Here is a 19,739-nt window from a genome sequence, read left to right as displayed (position 1 = left end):
CCATTTAGAATCCGTTGACGCATAGATATGTTCACGAACAACTTTTACTGGCGACATCCAACGAGTGTTGCATACATACACTGCATGACTAATGTGTTCAAAAGAAACACACGTCAAAAGTATTTAGAGGCAATGAAAAAGTCAAATAAGACTCAATGATGAAAACATTCAGTACTCCCCACTTTGAACCGAGCAAACGACAGGTAGGACATAAAGCTGCAAACTTCCCACGAAATCACTATTGCCGTTGAGCGCATGCGTGCGCATGCGCACTAGGCATGGCTAGGACGTCTCCACGGGTAGGAAGGAAGTTCAGAACACCAGAGAAACAAATCTCCTCTACAAACTACACTGGCGCAGTAGAAGCGTAAGGTTGCCATGCTGACTGAAAAAGAGCTGTCCAAATGGCAAAAGCTAGAACTACTAAAACCATGAAAGTTAGTTGTTTCCTTCTCGTTTCCTTTTCCGATGGCTGTGCGCATGCACGCGTGCGTGCTTGTGTGTGCATGCATGCATGTGCATGCGTACCATTTTTTTCTTTTTGTCTCATTACGTCTATGACGACTTGAGTTTTGTGTGTGTGCGTGTTTGATACCCTCCCCCGCTACATATGTGTGCATACAAACAGTAAAGGGGTGACACGAGTGTTTTTTTTTTCTGTGTTCTGTACAAATTCAGACGTAATTAAGAAAAATCATGTAGTTTCCATTGCAGATATGTGATAGAACTGCTGGGAGGGGAGCAATACAGTATGTCTCCTGTTACGTAGTGTTGCCAGCCTACTGTCACTGTCATTGTGTAAAGAATTAACCCAAATTTAAGTCAATGTTTAACTGAACCTTCTTCTGTAATGTCGTATTTTATATTAACCCATGCACTTTTTGGAAAATTAACTGACATGAAGATGGGACACACTTATATATTACCAGTATTTCAAGTAAAATGTTATCGCCCTTTCGTACTTGAAAATCAATCTGGACTAATTCTGGTTAATGCCAAGAGCATGAAAAGAAAAGATGCCAGGAAAGATAATTTTGTTGCAAATTCGGATTTCACAGGAGAACTTTTATCAAAGATAAAAGAAAGATGTTAAAATAAATTATATTAAAAGTATTTGAAAAGAAATATACTTTCTGAGATGATTCTACATAAAGGTTTACCGTATTTTCACGGCCAAAAGACGCGCTGTATCAAAGGGCGCAGCGTCAGCTGTGGGTGCTATTTCTGTATTTAACATATACACACACTCGTCACCACAATCCTAAGAGCAGGGGAGCCCTCTCTTTTTCAGCATGCGAGCTACTTTTAAAATAAGCAAGTCCAAGTGATATACCTACCTTATTTATATATTCATTTGAAAATAAAATGAGAATTATAGGTAAAGTAAATATTGATATACCTTGCATAACTGCATGAAACCATATTGCACAATACAACTAGTGCAGATTGTCTGTCGTTACTTTACTGATGACTTGTGTTGAATGAGTCAAGCACAGAGTCCAGAAGGAGTTACTGATAGTGAGCCTTGCGCACACCTCCCAATGAATATTAGGTATGTTGGAACGGGAACTTGGACTTAATGATTGCTTGCGCTACAGCTGCCGGTTGTGGTGGCGGATGGCTCATCTGTCCCGCGGAACATTCTCCAGCGCTGAAACTGCGAGCGTATACCGTCGCCCATTGCCTGCTTCACCCTGGCTCGCAAGTTCTACAGCCAGTGCGAGACGACCCGCCACGGAGCCCAAAGCAATTTAAAAATCTTCCTCTTACGCTGTGTGGAAATAATTAGCTTACATGCTCCCATTGTTTTTTATACTTTATTATTAGATTTAGAGTAGATGGAACAACATGGAAACTGATAATTTTGCTTGTTAACGCCCTTGTGCATGCACGGTGAGGCATACAACAACAAGATGGCGGCACGCATAGACGCAGCGGCTAACGGCTCTCCCTCCCAGTGCTCCTTATTGCTTTTTATTAGTGTTTGCTTGTTCTTATTGGCACCAACTGAGGCACAGTATCGATATACCCGCCAGGATATCGTGGACATTGGATATCGATGCGAAATAACCATCACAGAGGAATTTTGCAATGATCGCAAAATTGCGGACGAACTGGCGAGGCCGCCCGGCTCACCGTGGCTTGTCATCGGGACCGGAAGGTGGCGCAGGCGACACAGAGAGAGGAAGCAGAAGCGGGGCTGCAGGTCCGGTGTCTTACTACGGCTGCGACGGCAGCCCCACAGGCAACCACTGCCGAGTCTCTACCTCACCAACGCCAGATCCGTGGTCCACAAAATCGACGATCTGGGATTACAAATCCTAGGAAACTGCCATGTGCGAGACAGCAGTGTGATCGTCATCGCGGAATCCTGGCTGCACGCCAACGTCCCAGAAGCTAGCATCCAGCTGGCTGGGCGCTCGCTACATCGAGCAGATCGGACGAGGGACACCGGTAAGAGAAGGGGTGGGGGGCTCTGTGTTTACGTGCATGAGAACTGGTGCGGTGATAGCACGATCGTCGAGAAGCACTCTTCCCCCGACATCGAGTTCATGTCTGTTAAATGCCGGCCTTTTTTCTCCCGAGGGAGCTAACGGAAGTGATCGTCACAGCTGGTTACATCCCTCCCGACGCTAGCAATAGCACGGCGCTCTCGCTACTCGCGTGCGTCATCAATAAACATCAGCGGGCCCACTCTGATGGCGTTCACATTGTAGCGGGAGACTTTAATAAGGCCAATTTAAAGATTGTACTCCCAGATTTCCACCAGCATGTCAAGTGCCCAACGAGGGGAGACAACACTCTCGACCATGTGTACTCGAACATCAAGCACGCATACAGGGCCCTCCCACTCGCCCCCCTCGGCCAGTCAGACCACCTGTCCTTGCAGCTCGCACCTGCGTACACCCCTCTCAGGCGCAGATTCAGGCCCACCACAAAGACTGTGAAAACCTGGCGTGATGACGCCATTACATGACGATGAATTACAGGACTGCTTTCAAGACACCAACTGGGACCTCTTTGATCATCAGGACCTTGATGTCTACACGCATTGTGTACTGGACTACATCAAGTTCTGCATGGAAACTGTACACAGGACCATACGGACCTTCCCAAATGCGAAGCCCTGGATGTCCAGCCAGGTCCGCTCTCTCCTCAAGGCCCGTGACGCTGCCTTCAGGTCAGGCGACAAAGCCCAGTACAGGGTGGCTCGTGCTGACCTGAGCAAAGGCATCAAGCTAGCCAAGGCAAACTACAAGAGGAGGCTGGAGGCCCACCTTGCCAGCAACAGACCACGGGAGGTGTGGCAGGGTCTACGGAGCATCACCAACTTCTGAGGCAGCAGCACGACCTCTGTAGACCCGAGTGCATCGCTGGCAGAGGAGCTTAACTGCTTTTTCGCTCGCTTTGACTCGCCCCAACCGACACACCCCCACACTTCATGCCTCAACTCCCCCCCACTCACCGTAGAGGAACACGATGTGAGGCGCGCGCTCCTGGCTATCAACCCCAGGAAAGCTACTGGACCCGACGGAATACCAGGCAAGGTCCTCAGAGCATGTGCCCACCAACTGTCACATGTTATCTGCAGGGTCTTCAACCGCTCCCTGGCTCAAGCAGTCATCCCCCCCCTGCTTGAAAACGTCCACCATTATTCCTGTCCCCAAAAAGTCACCCGCCGTCCACCTGAATGACTACGGTCCTGTTGCTCTCACACCAGTCATCATGAAGTGCTTCGAGAGGCTGGTTCTCCAGCACATCAGGGACTGCCTTCCTCCCACTTTGGACCCCTACCAGTTTGCATACCGGGCTAACAGATCCACTGAGGATGCCATCGACACTGCTCTGCATGTTGTGCTGGGCCACCTGGAACAACAGCAGAGCTATGCAAGGATGCTCTTTGTGGACTACAGCTCGGCATTCAACACAATCATGCCGGACATCCTCGTCGCCAAACTGGACATTCTCGGCCTCCCTGCCCTCACACGCATCTGGATTAAGGACTTTCTGACCAACAGACCCCAGACTGTGTTGCTCGGCCCCTACACGTCCTCCACCCGTACGCTGAGCACCGGTTCCCCTCAAGGATACGTGCTGAGCCCTCTCCTATACGCCCTCTACACCTACGAATGCAGCCCGGCCCATGGTAACAACACCATCGTCAAGTTTGCTGACGACACGACAGTGGTCGGTCTGATCTCGGAAGGTGACGAGATAGCCTACAGAGAGGAGGTCCAGAGACTGACTCAACATTGTAAAAACAAAGCAGATCGTCATCGACTTCAGGAGGAACAAGACGGTGCCGCCCCCCCTCTGCATCGAAGGCGTGTGTGTGGAGAGGGTCCACACGTTCAAGTTCCTGGGAGTACAGATCTCCGATGACCTTTCTTGGACACACAACACCACAGCAGTGGTAAAGAAGGTCCACCAGCGTCTGCACTTCCTGAGAGTCCTCAGGAAATTCAACCTGGACAGGAAGCTGCTGCTGGCCTTCTACCACTCGTCTATCGAGAGCCTGCTGACGTACTGTGTCTCCACCTGGTACAGCGGCTGCACTGAGGCGGACAGAGTGAGGCTCCAGAGGACAGTCAAAACAGCGCAAAGGACTATTGGCTGCCCTCTCCCCTCACTGTCGGACATCTACACCGCCCGGTGCCTCAGAAGGGCTCTGGACATCGTCAAAGACAATACCCACCCAAACTCACACCTGTTCGACCTGATGCCCTCTGGCAGGCGCTACAGGTGCATCAAATCAAGGACCAATAGACTGAGAAACAGTTTCTTCCCAAGAGCCATCTCCATTCTAAACTTACACACACACACACGACCACCCGTACCTTGCAGAAACACAACGTGATGTGTTTTTATATACCCTATTCAGTATTATTTTCCATTGCACTAACTATTCTCTTATTTATCTAATTTATATATTTATCTGAATTATTGTTGTATTGCACTGGAGAGGGGAGCTCTCTAATCTCCTTGCACACTTGAGTACAATGACAATAAAGGGATTTCTGATTCTGATTCTGAAAAGTCTGTATGTGATGCGATCGGCCATCACCCCCCTTTGCGAGCGACCGGTCGATCGAATGGGCACCCCTGCCTTAGAGTCACAGTTTTAAATCAAAACCAAAACTATCACTGAACAGCACACAAGCAAACAATGAAACAAAGAAATACAATTAACCCAAAACATGCATCTCTCATGCCATTCACATCCCAAAAATAAATAAAAATAACAAAAAAAGTTGCATTGCATTCTGGGAGCCTATCAACCCCCAGCCAATCAGATGGCTCGTTAGAGACATGGGAGTGGTGTGCTTTGGGCAGTGTTTTTTTTTTCTTTTTTGGAGTCTGTTGTCTTCACCTGTGAAGTTTCTTGCTTGCCAATCCATGACTTTCTCAGACTTTCACCAGCAGGGTGTGCTAACGTGCTCTCTAAAAAGCCCTTGGGGGGAGCGGGTCCGTTCCTTGACACAATAGCACGTGTGCAGGACTGTGTCCCTAAGTCTACACACAAGGCGCGTCGCATTACAGGGCGTCTCGTCAGTTTTATAGAATATTTGGGACTTTAAAGTACGCCTTATGGTCGCAAAAATACAGTAAATTAATCACGATTAAATACAGAAAACCGTGCGATCAATTAGTTAAAAAATTGAAATCACTTGACAGCACTAATATATCCCTCCCTACCTCACATGAGCCTGCAGGAGTGGCCTGACTTGAGTAACGCAGAGTATAAAGCTGAAGCAACTTCCTGTCACTCACTGTCTTTTGTGGCTTCTCTTTTCTGTCTCTTTTGTGGTCACTCTTCTTTTGGTGCCTCTTTGTGCTAAATGGTCTCCGTTACTCTCCTGACCACATGGGTGCACAGCCATGGACTTTTGTTCTGACACGTGCTGTTTTTAAATCATCTTTCCAATATGAGCAGATTTAAGTGCTCATTGGTCTCGCCACACCGTTTTGGATGAAAAGACAGCAGCTGCACGTGAAAGCATGCTTACAGAGCCCAACGAAACTGTTGGCCACAGCAGTCGCTCAGAACGCTGTCCAGTGCTCGTTCGCAGGAGGGCCTGAGACTTCAAGCAGCCTAGCGCACCGCGCCCGCACGTCTGAACGTGTGATGACAGATCACTTTTTCATTTTTCTCTGGCTTTTTCATTTTTTTTTTTTACCTTCAACTGTTTCTGACACCACCTGTCTTCACTATTGGCCTTCTACCACTTGCTCATCGAAAAACTGCTGGCTTACTGTGTCTCCACCTGGTACAGCTGTACTGAGGCAGACAGAGTGAGGACAATCAAAACAGAGCAGAGGATGATTGGCTGCCCTCTCGCCTCCCTGTCGGACATCTACACCACTTAGTGCCTCAGCAGAGCTCACAAGATCATTAGGGTCATTACTCACCACCCGAGCTCATACCTCTTTGACTTGTTGCATCAAAACAAAGACTAACAGACTGAAAAACAGTTTCTTCCCAAGAGCCATCTCCATGCTGAACTCTCACACACAACTACCCTTACCTTGCAGAACAGCGACATAATGTGTTTTTATTTATCCGATTTTGCTGTGTTGTTGAAAATTTGTATTTATTTTATTTTACATTTATTTCATATTAAATTATTTAATCTTTAATTAATTTAATTTATACATTTAATTAAATTATTGTTGTATTGCACTGGAGCGGGGAGCTCTCTAATCTCCTTGCACAGTGAGTACAATTGAAATGACAAGGGCATTCTAATTCTGATTCTCTGACTCTGAACTTAATTTAAAGAATAAATGTTCACCTCATAAAACTACATCATAAAATGTGTGTGTGCTTGAATAAAAGTTAGGAACCTCAAAGATTCAAAAACCAACTCAAATTCTCTAAATCTAGCAGTCTTCCAACTAATGACTGATATTCACAGGTTTTCCCTCTGTTGAAGCCTTTTAAACTGAATAAAGACAAAACAATGTGGTGCCCTTAGTGGTGACTAAGTGTGCTGCAGGCAGTAAAATTCAGCCGCTGTTAATTAATTAAAATAAACCTTACGTTAATCGCTAGAACTGTCTATTAGTGTTTTACTGGTGTGCAAGTTTTAAAAAAAACATGGTAAGTATTGCATAGAAAAAATTCAACAAAAATATTAAAACATTTGATAATACAGGGTAGAATTTTGAGTTTTAAAAGTGCACATATTTTGAATTACAATTGGTGAACTGCCTAGTGCTTCCAAAGCTAGATGCAGGCATGCATGCATGCGCTCTAATTATAATTAAGCTAGAATTATTCCCAGCCACCATCCTCAGACGTGTTACTTTGATTGTGCTTTTGCAGGACCTCTGGAGGGCGCCAAGTGTCGGACACTTGCAAGGCTGGTTGTATGTGTGTAAGATACGCTGCTAGAGAAATTTACGGTGAACAAATCAGCAACCAGCCTTGCAAGTGTCCGACGCTTGGCGCCCTCCAGAGGTCTCTTTTGGTCCTGCAAAAGCACAAAGTAACATATATATATATATATATATATATATATATATATATATACACACACACAACAAACATCTTATATTCCGTACAATGGCGGCTGGCAATACTAATTACGCAGTTTACGGCCTTCAAAACGAAGGTGCTGTTTGGCCGAAGAGGAGATCTATGTACCTGGAATCCATTGCTCATCCTAGCGGTACCCAAAGGACCCGTATGTCTGTCACTGAAGTTAGAATTTTTACTCGGCGAACTGAATGTGAGTTGTTACTTCTGTCTAACAAACATTAAGAGGTCCAATCCAAGCTAACTGTTTGACCTTCTGTTCTTCAGGCTAAGGGCCATGTATTTATTGAAATGAATACATTTAAAATCAACCCCAAAGGCTTGTGTATTAAATTAATTGCCAAAGACGACAATGAATTATATTTTTGCAATAATTACAGTTAGTTTTAGTTGGTTTTGTAAACGGAAAATGTTGTTTCACTTAGTTTTCATCCTTTTAATTAATTTATTTTGTTAATGAAAATGTTTCTTTAATTTATTTTTTTTTATTCAGTTTTTGTTAACTAAAAAATCTTTGGGTAGGAGGCACTCTTGCTGTCTCCATTGAACGTGAAAGAGCTATAGCCTGTTTATCAATTAAAATTTGGAAATTGAAAACTGCAAAACGAGCCACCCGATTTGCATAAAATAATCATATAATAAAACATAAGATAAATGTGTGTTTTTGGTTTTCAATCTCCAATTTTTAAATGAAAAATGTGAGACTGCTTGTTCCCATTCATTGCGGAGCGCATCACTGCCTCCAAGCAGACAGATGAGTGATGGTCTTTCAACACGTGAATGTTGAGAACTGCTGTCTGGGTGAATTTCTTGAAATGACATGACGTTTGTGCTCAACGAGGGCCCGGTGAGCCACACAAGCACATTGGACACTTCTCAAGCAAAAATTATGAACAAATGATAAGCCATGATAAATAATATTGAAAAACACATGATAATCACAAATATATTTGTGGCTTTGAAAAAGGTGAAAACTCCAGCTGTATTTGTGTGAATAATTAAATAAATCTCTGCCCATACCCAATAAACAGAGTCAAAGCAAAGGGAGCACTGTGGCGCGAAAGTGCAGTGAGCAACATGTACAACATGAATACATATAAAGTCAGACTGCAAAATATAATGTCAGTGTTAAAGCAATGCATGGTGGACATTTTCTTTTAAAAAATACATACAAAAAAATGTATGTATTCATTTATTTCATCCATTATCCACTTTCTGCTGCTTATCTGGGTTTGAGTCAGGGAGGCAGCAGCTTCAGCAGGAAAACCCAAACTTCCCACTTCCCAATCACAGCTTAGAATTCTTCATTCATTCGTTCATTCATTCGTTCATTCATCAAAAATTTTAAATATAAATATACTACAGGAAAAATTTGTATGATTGTATAATCAAAACACGGGACTTGTGATGGGACGCGCTGCCTTTGAGAAAACAGACAATCACACACACATTTTCCTTGCCCCCTCGTAGCTCAAGTTGTGCAAAATAGAACCATCCATCCATCCGCCGTATATTGTCCATGCCGCTTCTCCACACAAAAGTCGTGTGCGTGCTGGAGCCTATCCCAGCTGTCTTCGGGCAGTAAATGCGGAAAGAATTGTATGTTTTTTTTTTTCCCCATGCAGGTTGACCAGATTGACCTCATATTTGTTCGGAAGAGTTTTTTGGCCTTCATAATATGGCAACATATCATATTCATCATATTGCAATTGCACAATTGTTGATAGAAAGCTCATGACACTTTGCACACACATCAGGCCTGGCAAAATCATCAAGATTTCATGAGTTTATTGTTCAGTTTAAATTTTTTTTTAAAAAAAGCTTAATACTAGGGATGTAAAGATTCATCAAAAATTTATTTAATATCAATATAATCTGCTCAAAATATGCATCTATATAAAAAATAAAAGAATCGATTCACAACGTTGTTGTCTCATGTCTGTGCTGTAAACAAACTGCACACCTGCGCTACTCAATCCGATGTAAACATCCCTTACAAAGGAACACTGCGGTGATAAACGAGCATTAATGAAGGAAAAATGTTGCGGCTGACGAACGATTTAATTTACAATAACATAATTTCTGACATAGCCAGCTGTAGTTACCACGCACAGGCTACCGTGTGTGTCGCCACACGCGATGTCCTGTTGTGGTACGCTAACATAATGTAGCGTCTACTGTGGATTGTGGCGGCATTAGTCAGCGAACTCAGGTGCATTAAAAACCAAAACATATTTTTTATTTACGCATGGTTGACATGGAAACAGCAAGAGCATAAGTGCTAACTTGCGAACACGCACCGCATGTTGCGTTTATGGAGTCAGAAATTTCACGACCCAAAGTACGAGACGACGCATTTGCCACAATACAATTCAATACAATACAATACAATACGATACAAAACAATACAATACAACTTCATTTATATAGCGCATTTCACAACAGCTGGAGCTATAACAAAGCGCTTTCCATCTGGTGTAAGCCATTGATGGCAACACCCGACAATAAAACATAACATACCAAGGTCGTTAGAATATACTAATTTAAAGCGCTAAAAAAGATGGGTTCACAATTGTTTTGCTCAGCAGTGTTATTTCCGAGTTTTATCATATGCATCACGCTCGAGATTTCTATCCCTCCCTCTTTCTCGCTCTTATTTTTTAGGCACATACCACATTTTGCAGATGATATTATGCATACTAGATAAGCAAAACAAAACGAATTGTATTCAGGTTAAATAAAAACAAAATAAAAAAATCAATCCAATAGTGTCAGGGAGCGCCTTCGGCGAGGAGGAGGTGGACCCAAAAGGCGAGGAGGTAGGGAGGTGGGTAACGTTAAGGGAATTTATTAAATGAAACAAACAAGGACAAACAACGTGGCAGGGCGCTAGGTAACAAGGGCAACCAAAACGTGACTAACAGAAAAGGAGGACGAGGAACAGAAGCTGGGGCAAAACGCTGAGGGACGTAAGGGGAACGAGGACGTGAACACGAACGAGCATGAACTTGACATGAACAATGTCGTGGAAGTCCGTAAAGTGCGGCAATGACCCGACGCTGAGTAGTTGGTCTGGGAAGCTTAAATAGTCCGAGTAATCAGGGGAGCAGATGGGAATCAGGTGTGTGATGGTTGACGGGAAGCAGGTGTGTGGCTGGCGAGGACGAGTGCTGAGGAAAACGCCCCCACTCAGCTGACAAAATAAACAGAAAAAGCACATGGCAGGAAGGGGGAAGAAAATAATAACAAAAACACTGATATGCCCGACACGGGTCATGACAGTACCCCCACCTCAAGGGACGGAGGCCAGACGTCCCAAATAAGGCAAAAAGAAAAAAGACAACAACCCAAAAAACAAAGTCCAAAAACGAGGGTGGGCGGAAGGGGTCGGGAGGTGGGACCACCACCCGTGTTCGAGGCCGGTCTGGCGGGTGTCCGGGAGGCCAGACCAGCAAGTCCTTTCGTGGCCCTTCAGGCGGCCGTGCGGGCGGCCAGACCAGCACGTCCCATTGTGGCCATTCAGGCGGACGTCCGGGGCGACCCGAACGCCACATGGAGTCCGCTGACGGTGCTGAGACGAGAGGCGGCGGCGGGACGCTGGGTGCAGCAGAGGACGGAGCTTGGGCCGGCGTTGAGGCGGGAGCAGCCGAGGCAGGAACGTGGAGCGACGGCGGGACGTTGGACGCCGCCGAGACGGAGACGAGACACGGTGGATCGCCGGACGCAGCCGAGGCAGGACCCTGGAGCCGCGGCGAGGCGTCGGGCGCCGCCGGAACAGTGACGATACGCGGCGGTGGGTCGTCGACCGCCGTCGAGGCAGGCACTTGGAGCGGCGACGAACCAGACGCGGCCGAGACCGGATCTTGGAGCAGCGGCGAGGCGTCGGGCGCCGCCGGAACAGGGACGATACGCGGCGGTGGGTCGTCGACCGCCGTCGAGGCAGGCACTTGGAACGGCAACGAACCAGACGCAGCCGAGACCGGAACCTGGAGCGGCGGTTGTTCGCCGAGCGCCGCCGAGACAGGAGCGTGGGGCGACGACGTATCGTCGAATCTCGCCGAGACAGGAGCCTGGAGCGGCGGCTGGTCGTCGAGCCCCGCCGAGACAGGAGCTTGGAGCGACGACGGATCGTCGAGTGTCGCCGAGACAGGAGCTTGGAACAGCGACTGGTCGTCGAGCGCCGCCGAGACAGGAACTTGAAGCGGCGGTTGATCGTCGAGCCCCGCCGAGACAGGAACTTGAAGCGGCGGTTGATCGTCGAGCCCCGCCGAGACAGGAACCAGGAGCGGCCGTGGGTCGTCGAGCGCTGTCGGGGCCAAGACGAGCAGTGGCGACGGGTCGTCGGATGCCGCCGAGGCGAGAGCGGGGCACGATGGTGGGTTGTCGTGCGTCGCCGAGGCTGAGGCGAGACGCGGCGGCGGACCGTCGTCCATCGCGGGCACCGGAACCGGGAGCGGCGGCGCTTCGTCGGGCGCCGCTGAGGCCGAGACGGCAGGCGGCGGCTGGTCATCGTCCACCGCCGAGGCAGGAACCGGGAGCAGTGGCGGATCATCGGACGTCGCCGAGACAGAGGCGAGAGGCGATGGCGGGTTGTCGTCCACCGCCGAGGCAGGAACCTGGAGCGGTAGTGGATCGTCGGACGTCGCCGAGACAGAGGAGAGAAGTGGCGGTGATTCATCTGCCACCGCCGGGGCAGAGGCGGGAAACGGCGGCGGTTCATCGGACGCCGTCGCGAACGTGACTTGGGACGGCGGGGAATTGTCAACCACCGTCGAGGCAGGAACTTGCGACGGGTGCAGGACGAGCGCCGTCGGATCGAGGACCTGAGGCGGCTGTGGGACGTGCTCTGCCGGAACAAGGACTTGGGGCGGACGCAATTCGTGCTCCGCCCGAACGAGAACTTGGGACGGACGCAGGACGTGCTCCGCCTGAACGAGGACTTGGGGCGGACGCAGGACGTGCTCCGCCTGAACGAGGACTTGGGACGGACGCAGGACGTGCTCCGCCTGAACGAGGACTTGGGACGGACGCAGGACGTGCTCCGCCTGAACGAGGACTTGGGACGGACGCAGGATGTGCTCCGCCTGAACAAGAACTTGGGACGGGCGCCGGACGGGCTCCGCCTAAACGTGAACTTGGGACGGACGCAGGACGTGCTCCGCCAGAACGTGAACTTGGGACGGACGCGGGATTTGCTCCGCCTGAACGAGAACTTGGGACGGACGCAGGATGTGCTCCGCCTGAACGAGAACTTGGGACGGACACCGGACGGGCTCCGCCTGAACGTGAACTTGGGATGGACGCCAGACGCGCTCCACTGGAACGTGAAACTGGGGCGGACGCACCACGCGCTCCGCTGGCTCGAGAACTTGGGACGCGAGCGGGGCGCCGGGACGGGGCTCAGCGGCTGGCGAGGGGCCGGAACGGGGCTTGGCCGCTGGCGGGGAACCAGAACGGGACACGGCCGCTGGCGGGGAACCGGAACGGGACGCAGCAGGTGGCGGGGAGTCGGAACGGAGCTCAGCAGCTGACGAGGAGTCGGAACGGAGCTCAGCAGCTGACGAGGAGCCGGGACGGGGCTCAGCAGCTAACGAGGAGCCGGGACGGGGCTCAGCAGCTGACGAGGAGCCGGGACGGGGTTCAGCAGCTGACGGGGAGCCGGGACGGGGCTCAGCAGCTGGCGGGGAGCCGGGACGGGGCTCAGCAGCTGGCGGGGAGCTGGCACGGGGCTCAGCAGCTGGCGGGGAGCCGGGACGGTGCTCAGCAGCTGGCGGGGAGCTGGCACGGGGCTCGGCAGCTGGCGGGGAGCCGGGACGGGACTCAGCAGCTGGCGGGGAGCCGGGACGGGGCTCGGCAGCTGGCGGGGAGCCGGGACGGGGCTCAGCAGCTGGCGGGGAGCCGGGACGGGGCTCAGCCGGACGTGGAGGCGGCATGGGTTGCTGCAGCTGGCATGGAGGCGGCTTGGGTCGCTGCAGCAGGCGTGGAGGCGGCATGGTCTGTGCAGCTGACGTGGAGGCTGCATGGGTTGTTGCAGCCGACGTGGAGGCGACGTGGGTTGCTGCAGCTGGCGTGGAGGCGACGAGGGTTGCTGCGGCTGACGTGGAGGCGACAGCGGCCCGGGCGCAGCAGTGACAGGAGACCGCATTCCTGTCAGCCTGCTCGATGTCGGTCAACTGGACCTGCAGCGAGGAAACCTGCTTCTCGCTCTCCTCCAGCTTGACCTCCAGCTCCGTGATCTGAGCTTCCAGCTCCTTGATCCTCTCCCGGGCTTGTTTCTCGGCCGCGGCCTTCTCTTCTATCAAGGCCAGCTGCTCCGTCTCCTGGGCCATTCTTGCTTCCAGCTCAGCGAAGCGGGCGTGGAGTTCCACAATCTGGTCGCTAAACGATACGGGGTTGCGCAAGAAGTTCAGAAGGTAGGCGAGATGTGCCGAATCGTCCTCGTAGTCTGGGTCGATGATCCGATGGGGTGGAATGACGGGTAGGCAATCGAGGAAGTAATCTGGAGACGAGGGGGATGCAACAGACGTGGCGCTGGGCTGATCGGCAGGTTGCTGAGGGGGGCTGTCTGTGCGGCGGCTTTCATGACATTCTGTCAGGGAGCGCCTTCGGCGAGGAGGAGGTGGACCCAAAAGGCGAGGAGGCAGGGAGGTGGGTAACGTTAAGGGAATTTATTAAATGAAACAAACAAGGACAAACAAAGTGGCAAGGCGCTAGGTAACAAGGGCAACCAAAACGTGACTAACAGAAAAGGAGGACGAGGAACAGAAGCCGGGGCAAAACGCTGAGGGACGTAACGGGAACGAAGACGTGAACACGAGCATGAACTTGACATGAACAAACGCGGCCGTGGAAGTACGTAAAGTGCGACAATGACCCGACGCTGAGTAGTTGGTCTGGGAAGCTTAAATAGTCCGAGTAATCAGGGGAGCAGATGGGAATCAGGTGCGTGATGGTTGACGGGAAGCAGGTGTGTGGCTGGCGAGGACGAGTGCTGAGGAAAACTCCCCCACTCAGCTGACAAAATAAGCAGAAAAAGCACATGGCAGGAAGGGGGAAGAAAATAATAACAAAAACACTGACATGCCCGACACGGGTCATGACAAGTAGATGATTTTAGTTTTCTGTGGCACGGTGCATTTCCTCAATTTTATTCATATGATTTCTGTTCCTTCTACATTAAGAAAAATGTATTGGTGCTCAAGAAATGGGAAATATGTTTGCAAGTATTTCTTTTAGTATTTACAGGTAGTTTCATAATAATAGTGCAACTCTGCATCGCGTATATTTTTTGGTTCCATTCAAAAAGCATGAAACATTTAGACGTTTGCGCAAAACATCAATACGTATTTCGTTTGTGGATTGTTGCAGCATCACACTAGCGCACAGAGACAATCATGGCAGCAATTAAAAAAAAATGTAATAAAATATCGAATCGAAATCGGGAACTGAAAATCAAAAATCTAATCGATTTCGGCTTGAGTGAATCGTTACATCCCTACTCAATACTGTCGCCCCATAAATATTTAACAAAGCAACAGTTTTACATTAGACTGACATGTACAAGAATTTGGTGGGATATGTAACCGACCAAGACCTCCAAAAAAGTCTCCTGCATCCATATGCTAAACACAACAGGAAGTCGGCCATTTTAAATGTACTTTGCAATTCTGTGTCACCTTGACTACAAAAAGTCAAACAAAATAAGCCAACAATACCACATCATGTGCAAAAAGCAGAGATTCAATACTGAGACCACTAAACTGAACACCCCCAACACCTTTGCTACGCCAAGAAATTCTGTTCATGAAATCGTGACAAAGGGCAGCCTTGGTTGAGCACAACCCTCACTAGAAACACGTCTGACTTACTTTTAGCAATGTGGACCAAACTTTGACGAGGGTCGTACAGAGATGAAACTGCCCGTACTAGAGTGTCTGACATGACCCATACTCCCGGAGCACCCTCCACAAGAACCCACGGGGTACACGGTTGTACGCATTCTCTAAGTCTACAAAGCGCATGTAGACTGGTTGTGCGAACTCCCAAGTAGAGCAGGTCCACTGTTCCATGGCCCGGACGAAAATCACACTGCTCCTCCTGAATCTGAGATTCAACATCTAGACGGACCTTCCTCTACAACACCCCTGAACAGACCTTAACAGGGGGGCTAAGAAGTGTGATGCCCCTATAGTTGGAGCACACCCTTTGGCCCCACTTCTTAAATAAAAAGCAGAACCACATTCCCGGTATTATAATCCAAAGACACATGGAAGCCAATACTGCACACACAAATTATCTCGAATCAATGAGTTTATTCGTGAACTGAGAAAACTTTGTAAACCGATTGCCAGGACAGAGACAGCTAAAGAATGAATTGCAAAAATTGTTGAATAGAAAACTGTGATTAATTTGACGGAAGTCATCATGGTAGAACTGACCGTACCATGTGAAGAGCAGATGGAGGCTGTATATAAGCAAAAGCAATATGCTCACAAAATGCGTGGAGAGCATTCACCTTTCCCGTGGAGGTTGGATGTAGAGGCTTCACTGGGGCATCAGTACACCGGCTCCTAAATACCCTGAGAGTCACAGGCCCTAACATAAAGCGAGTTGTCCACGATCTTGCTGAGGAGGCTGAGCAAGGGAGGTTCAGGCTCTGGCTACAATGGAAGGACAAGACGAGGGGAAAAGAAGGATCCTAGGCAGGCTGCAGGGCGCGGTAGAGAGACGTCTCTACCGTGGCTCCACCACCACGAAAGGTTCGGGGAATAAAGGAGGAAACATTGATGAAAGGTGGGCCCCCAGCTGATGACCCTGCAGCCTGCACAATGACACCGTCAGCGGTGCGACAGGCAGAAATGCTAAGCAGGCAGAGCTACAGCCTGAGCTTAGATCAAGTATAAACTATAGAAATTAATGGTGAGTAGTGACCAAAAGAACAAGATCCCGGATACAAGGGGCCGAAATGAGTTTCCTCCGCAGGGTGTCTGGGCTCTCCCTTAGAGATAGGGTAAGAAGCTCGGTCATTTGTGAGGATCTCAAAGTGTGAGAAATGTCAGGTGAGGTGGCTCGGGCATCTGATTGGGATGCATCCCTGGTGAGCTGTTACGTCTCACCGGCAGGAGGCCCCGTGGGTGACCCAGGACACACTGGAGGGACTTGGTCTGTTAAGCGGTTGATAATGGATGGATGGAAATACGTTGTATAGTTGAATATTTATTGTTTTTGACTGCATCTATGTCATCACATAAGCATAAACACTCATTTTGCAGGCTGCTCCAGCAAGAAACTGCTCCCAAAAAAAACTACTGAATAAAACTCGGAAAAAAGATTGTTTCTCCAGTGCTAGCTTCACCACATATAAAATCCTTCCGCTCAGCTCAAAAGTAGTGCTCTGAATTAAAGTGAGCAACAGGATGCTTCCTAAACAAAGAAGAAGGGTCACCTGTGACCGCAAGGGTCTTGATACAGGCCTCCACCTGGCTTCGGTGCTGTTGCTGCAACCACGGACAGTCCAGCAGACGCATGGATGACTGCAGAAGCTGTGTGACGATAGTGTGATGACTCTATCAATTAGAGAAGTGAGACAGAGTCAAAGCCCAGGATTAGACAAAGCAAATCGCTGCAGAGTGAAAGCTTGAACTGACCTGCAGCGAGGTGCTGTTCTCAGAGAAGGGCGAGCTAAAGAAGGCGTTGATGGTGTCAAAGACCACATTGATTATGTACTTCTCCAAGATAGTATCGGAAAGTCGCTTGTCTCGCTTGTTGCACACCTGCCACACAACCTTTTAGCAAATCACAGGTCAATGGTAAGACAACAAAGTGCTCCTGCTTACTCGGGCCATGTCCACGGTGAAGTCCCCAAAGAGCTTCCATATGTGGTTGGATGTATAGATCTCCTTCATCTCCACCTCCGTGTCCACGTAGCAGTGATTGACGAAGTTGACGTAAGCGACTTTCACCTGAAAGCAAGCAAATTGGCCACACGGCAGAAGTACAAAGTGGTAAAGTGTTTAAGCAAACCCCAGACACTGCACAAATTCTTCAGGTGAGCAATCTGATTGGTAGGCATTGGCGTGTAAAAGGATGGGGCAGAGGGGGAGGAGACCCCAGCATCCAATTTAGGATGTTTATCCAAATGATGGTTGATGGGCATTCAAGTCGAAGAAAAGCAAAGTTCATGAGTTTCCTAAAAGATTTCTGACGCACATTTAGCATTTAGATGCTCGATCATGCTGCTAAAGATTCCCACACAGATATAGTAACTACGGCAATTGCTGCGATACACAGTGATCACACAAAGATGGCCAACCTCGGTGATGCAGTCCTCATGCGTCACCACGCGGACAACGTCTTCCAGTGGCAGCAGCGATGTGCATTTGATCTCCGTGTAGACATTCTTGCCCTCAGCACATGCCGCCAGCAACTCCACAAGTGATATGTGGTACCTGCACATCACAGCGACATCTTATACATACATTTTTTCTACACGGATGATAAACAAAATATGCTGCATTTACTTGAGCGGGCTGTTTTCACCAATGCCCTCCCTGCTCTCGGCCATCAGCTGCAGCATAACATTGAAAGAGGCCTTGTCGTTGTAGAAGACTACTACATCCTCGCCGGCATTGGTCAGCTGCAGAGAGACACTATTGTTCACAAAAGACCCATGTCCATGTTGGAAAAAACCTCAGCCGCACACTCACCTCGGTCATGACCATGTCCTGGCATTTCTTGACGTACTTGCCCTCAGCCTTGATGATGGTGTGCAGGAAGTTGAGGTAGTGCACATGGCGTCCATGTGTGGCCAAGCAGTGGATGAAATGCTGGAGGACATTTTCAGATATCTCCGTGCATAGCTGGTAGTTGTTGCTGAAAATGTGCTGCACAGTCTCCGCCTCCAGCAGCTGCATTGGAAGGGAAGGAGTCACAGACAATCAACTGCCTCACTGAGACATCCAGTTTGAACAAGCAATTAAACTCATCATACAAATGCCCAACATCATGACTGACGTAAAAAAGGGGTGCATTCTTACCAATGTCAGACTGTGTAAAAAAAGTGTGAACATCTGCTTTGAAGGGTATCTCAGTTGCCATGATTTTCCAATAAAACTACAAAAAGGGCCAAGAGTTGTTGGCTGCCACTTTTTCAAAAAACATTCACTAGAGGGATTTGAAAAGTGACTAATTATAGCGAAATAGTTGCTCACTTGAGTAACTCTAGCTTCAGCGAACATCCTAACTTTATTTGTACTTTCTGTAAGTCATAAATGCATGCCGTATCCCCTGTGGCACAATGCTGGGTCTCACATGTCAGGCTTGATACTACGACAAACATCATTATGTGTACCGTATTTTCCGGACCATAGGGCGCACTTTAAAGTCCCAAATCTTCCGCAAAACAAACGAGGCACCTTGTAAAGCGACGCGCCCATTATATGGACTGAGCATCACTCTCGACCATCAACCCTTTTACTCATTGGGCTGTTCGGAGTGCATGTTAGAACACCCTGCTGGTCAAAGTCTGAGTCATCCATGCTTTGAATTGACTGTGACTAATACATTATGTGACTATGGTGTTTGGGTGATGGTGTAGGAGAAAGCTGGACAAAAGGGCAGCTGTCCACAATGTTGGAGACTGTCTTATCATTTATGTTATTGCAAGCAAGAAACGTCCCAGGTTTAGACAACAGACTGCAAAAAGCCCAAAGCACAACATGCACATCTCTCTAAACAGCCATGTGATTGGCTGAGTCTGAGTGGCTCCCAAGAAGCCATGTGCTGTAATTGACTAAGGCTGAGTGGCTCCCAAGAAGCCATTGCTATAATCTTTTTGTGTTATTTTTATTTCTTTTGGGTATATAGATGGCATGAGAGATACATGTTTTGTGTTAATCTTATTTCTTTGTTTCATTGTTTGCTTGTATGCTGTTCAGAGATATTCTTGGTTTTGATTTGAAACCGTGACTCTGAGTGTGGTGACCAGTGACATCCCTCCCCTGACGTTGTTGATTAGATGTGTTGCCATGACATCTCTCATCAGTCTGAGGTGCTTTTTTTGGTTTTGATTTGAAACCGTGACTCTAAGGAGTGTGGTGACCAGTGAAGTCCCTCCCCTGACGTTGTCTAGTAGACGTATTGCCATGACAACTCTTATTGGTTAGAGTCAGTGTTATTGGCAGTGACTCCTTATAGTTTC

At 48.6% G+C, this 19,739-nt stretch overlaps 1 protein-coding gene across 4 annotated transcripts in view; it reads right to left on the bottom strand.

Annotated features, from left to right (window-relative positions):
• The window catches only part of itpr3 (inositol 1,4,5-trisphosphate receptor, type 3), a 340,721-nt gene that overhangs the window by 124,393 nt on the left and 196,589 nt on the right, over positions 1–19,739 (bottom strand). For all 4 annotated transcript variants that reach the window (XM_088289554.1, XM_088289555.1, XM_088289556.1 and 1 more), the window contains exons 31-36: positions 18,247–18,447; positions 18,061–18,176; positions 17,853–17,988; positions 17,377–17,502; positions 17,188–17,313; positions 16,986–17,106 (exon numbers count right to left, since the gene is read on the bottom strand). In XM_088289554.1, the coding sequence (XP_088145680.1) occupies positions 16,986–17,106; positions 17,188–17,313; positions 17,377–17,502; positions 17,853–17,988; positions 18,061–18,176; positions 18,247–18,447 (826 nt within the window). The remainder of the gene's footprint in view (positions 1–16,985; positions 17,107–17,187; positions 17,314–17,376; positions 17,503–17,852; positions 17,989–18,060; positions 18,177–18,246; positions 18,448–19,739) is intronic.

The sequence above is a fragment of the Idiotropiscis lumnitzeri genome, chromosome 3 (genome assembly GCF_059441095.1).
Source record: "Idiotropiscis lumnitzeri isolate Australia: NSW breed Sydney's pygmy pipehorse chromosome 3, RoL_Ilum_1.0, whole genome shotgun sequence".
In the NCBI taxonomy this organism is placed as follows: domain Eukaryota; kingdom Metazoa; phylum Chordata; class Actinopteri; order Syngnathiformes; family Syngnathidae; genus Idiotropiscis; species Idiotropiscis lumnitzeri.
Note: the sequence above shows the minus strand (reverse complement) of the source record. Positions and strands in the feature narration are given on the sequence as shown.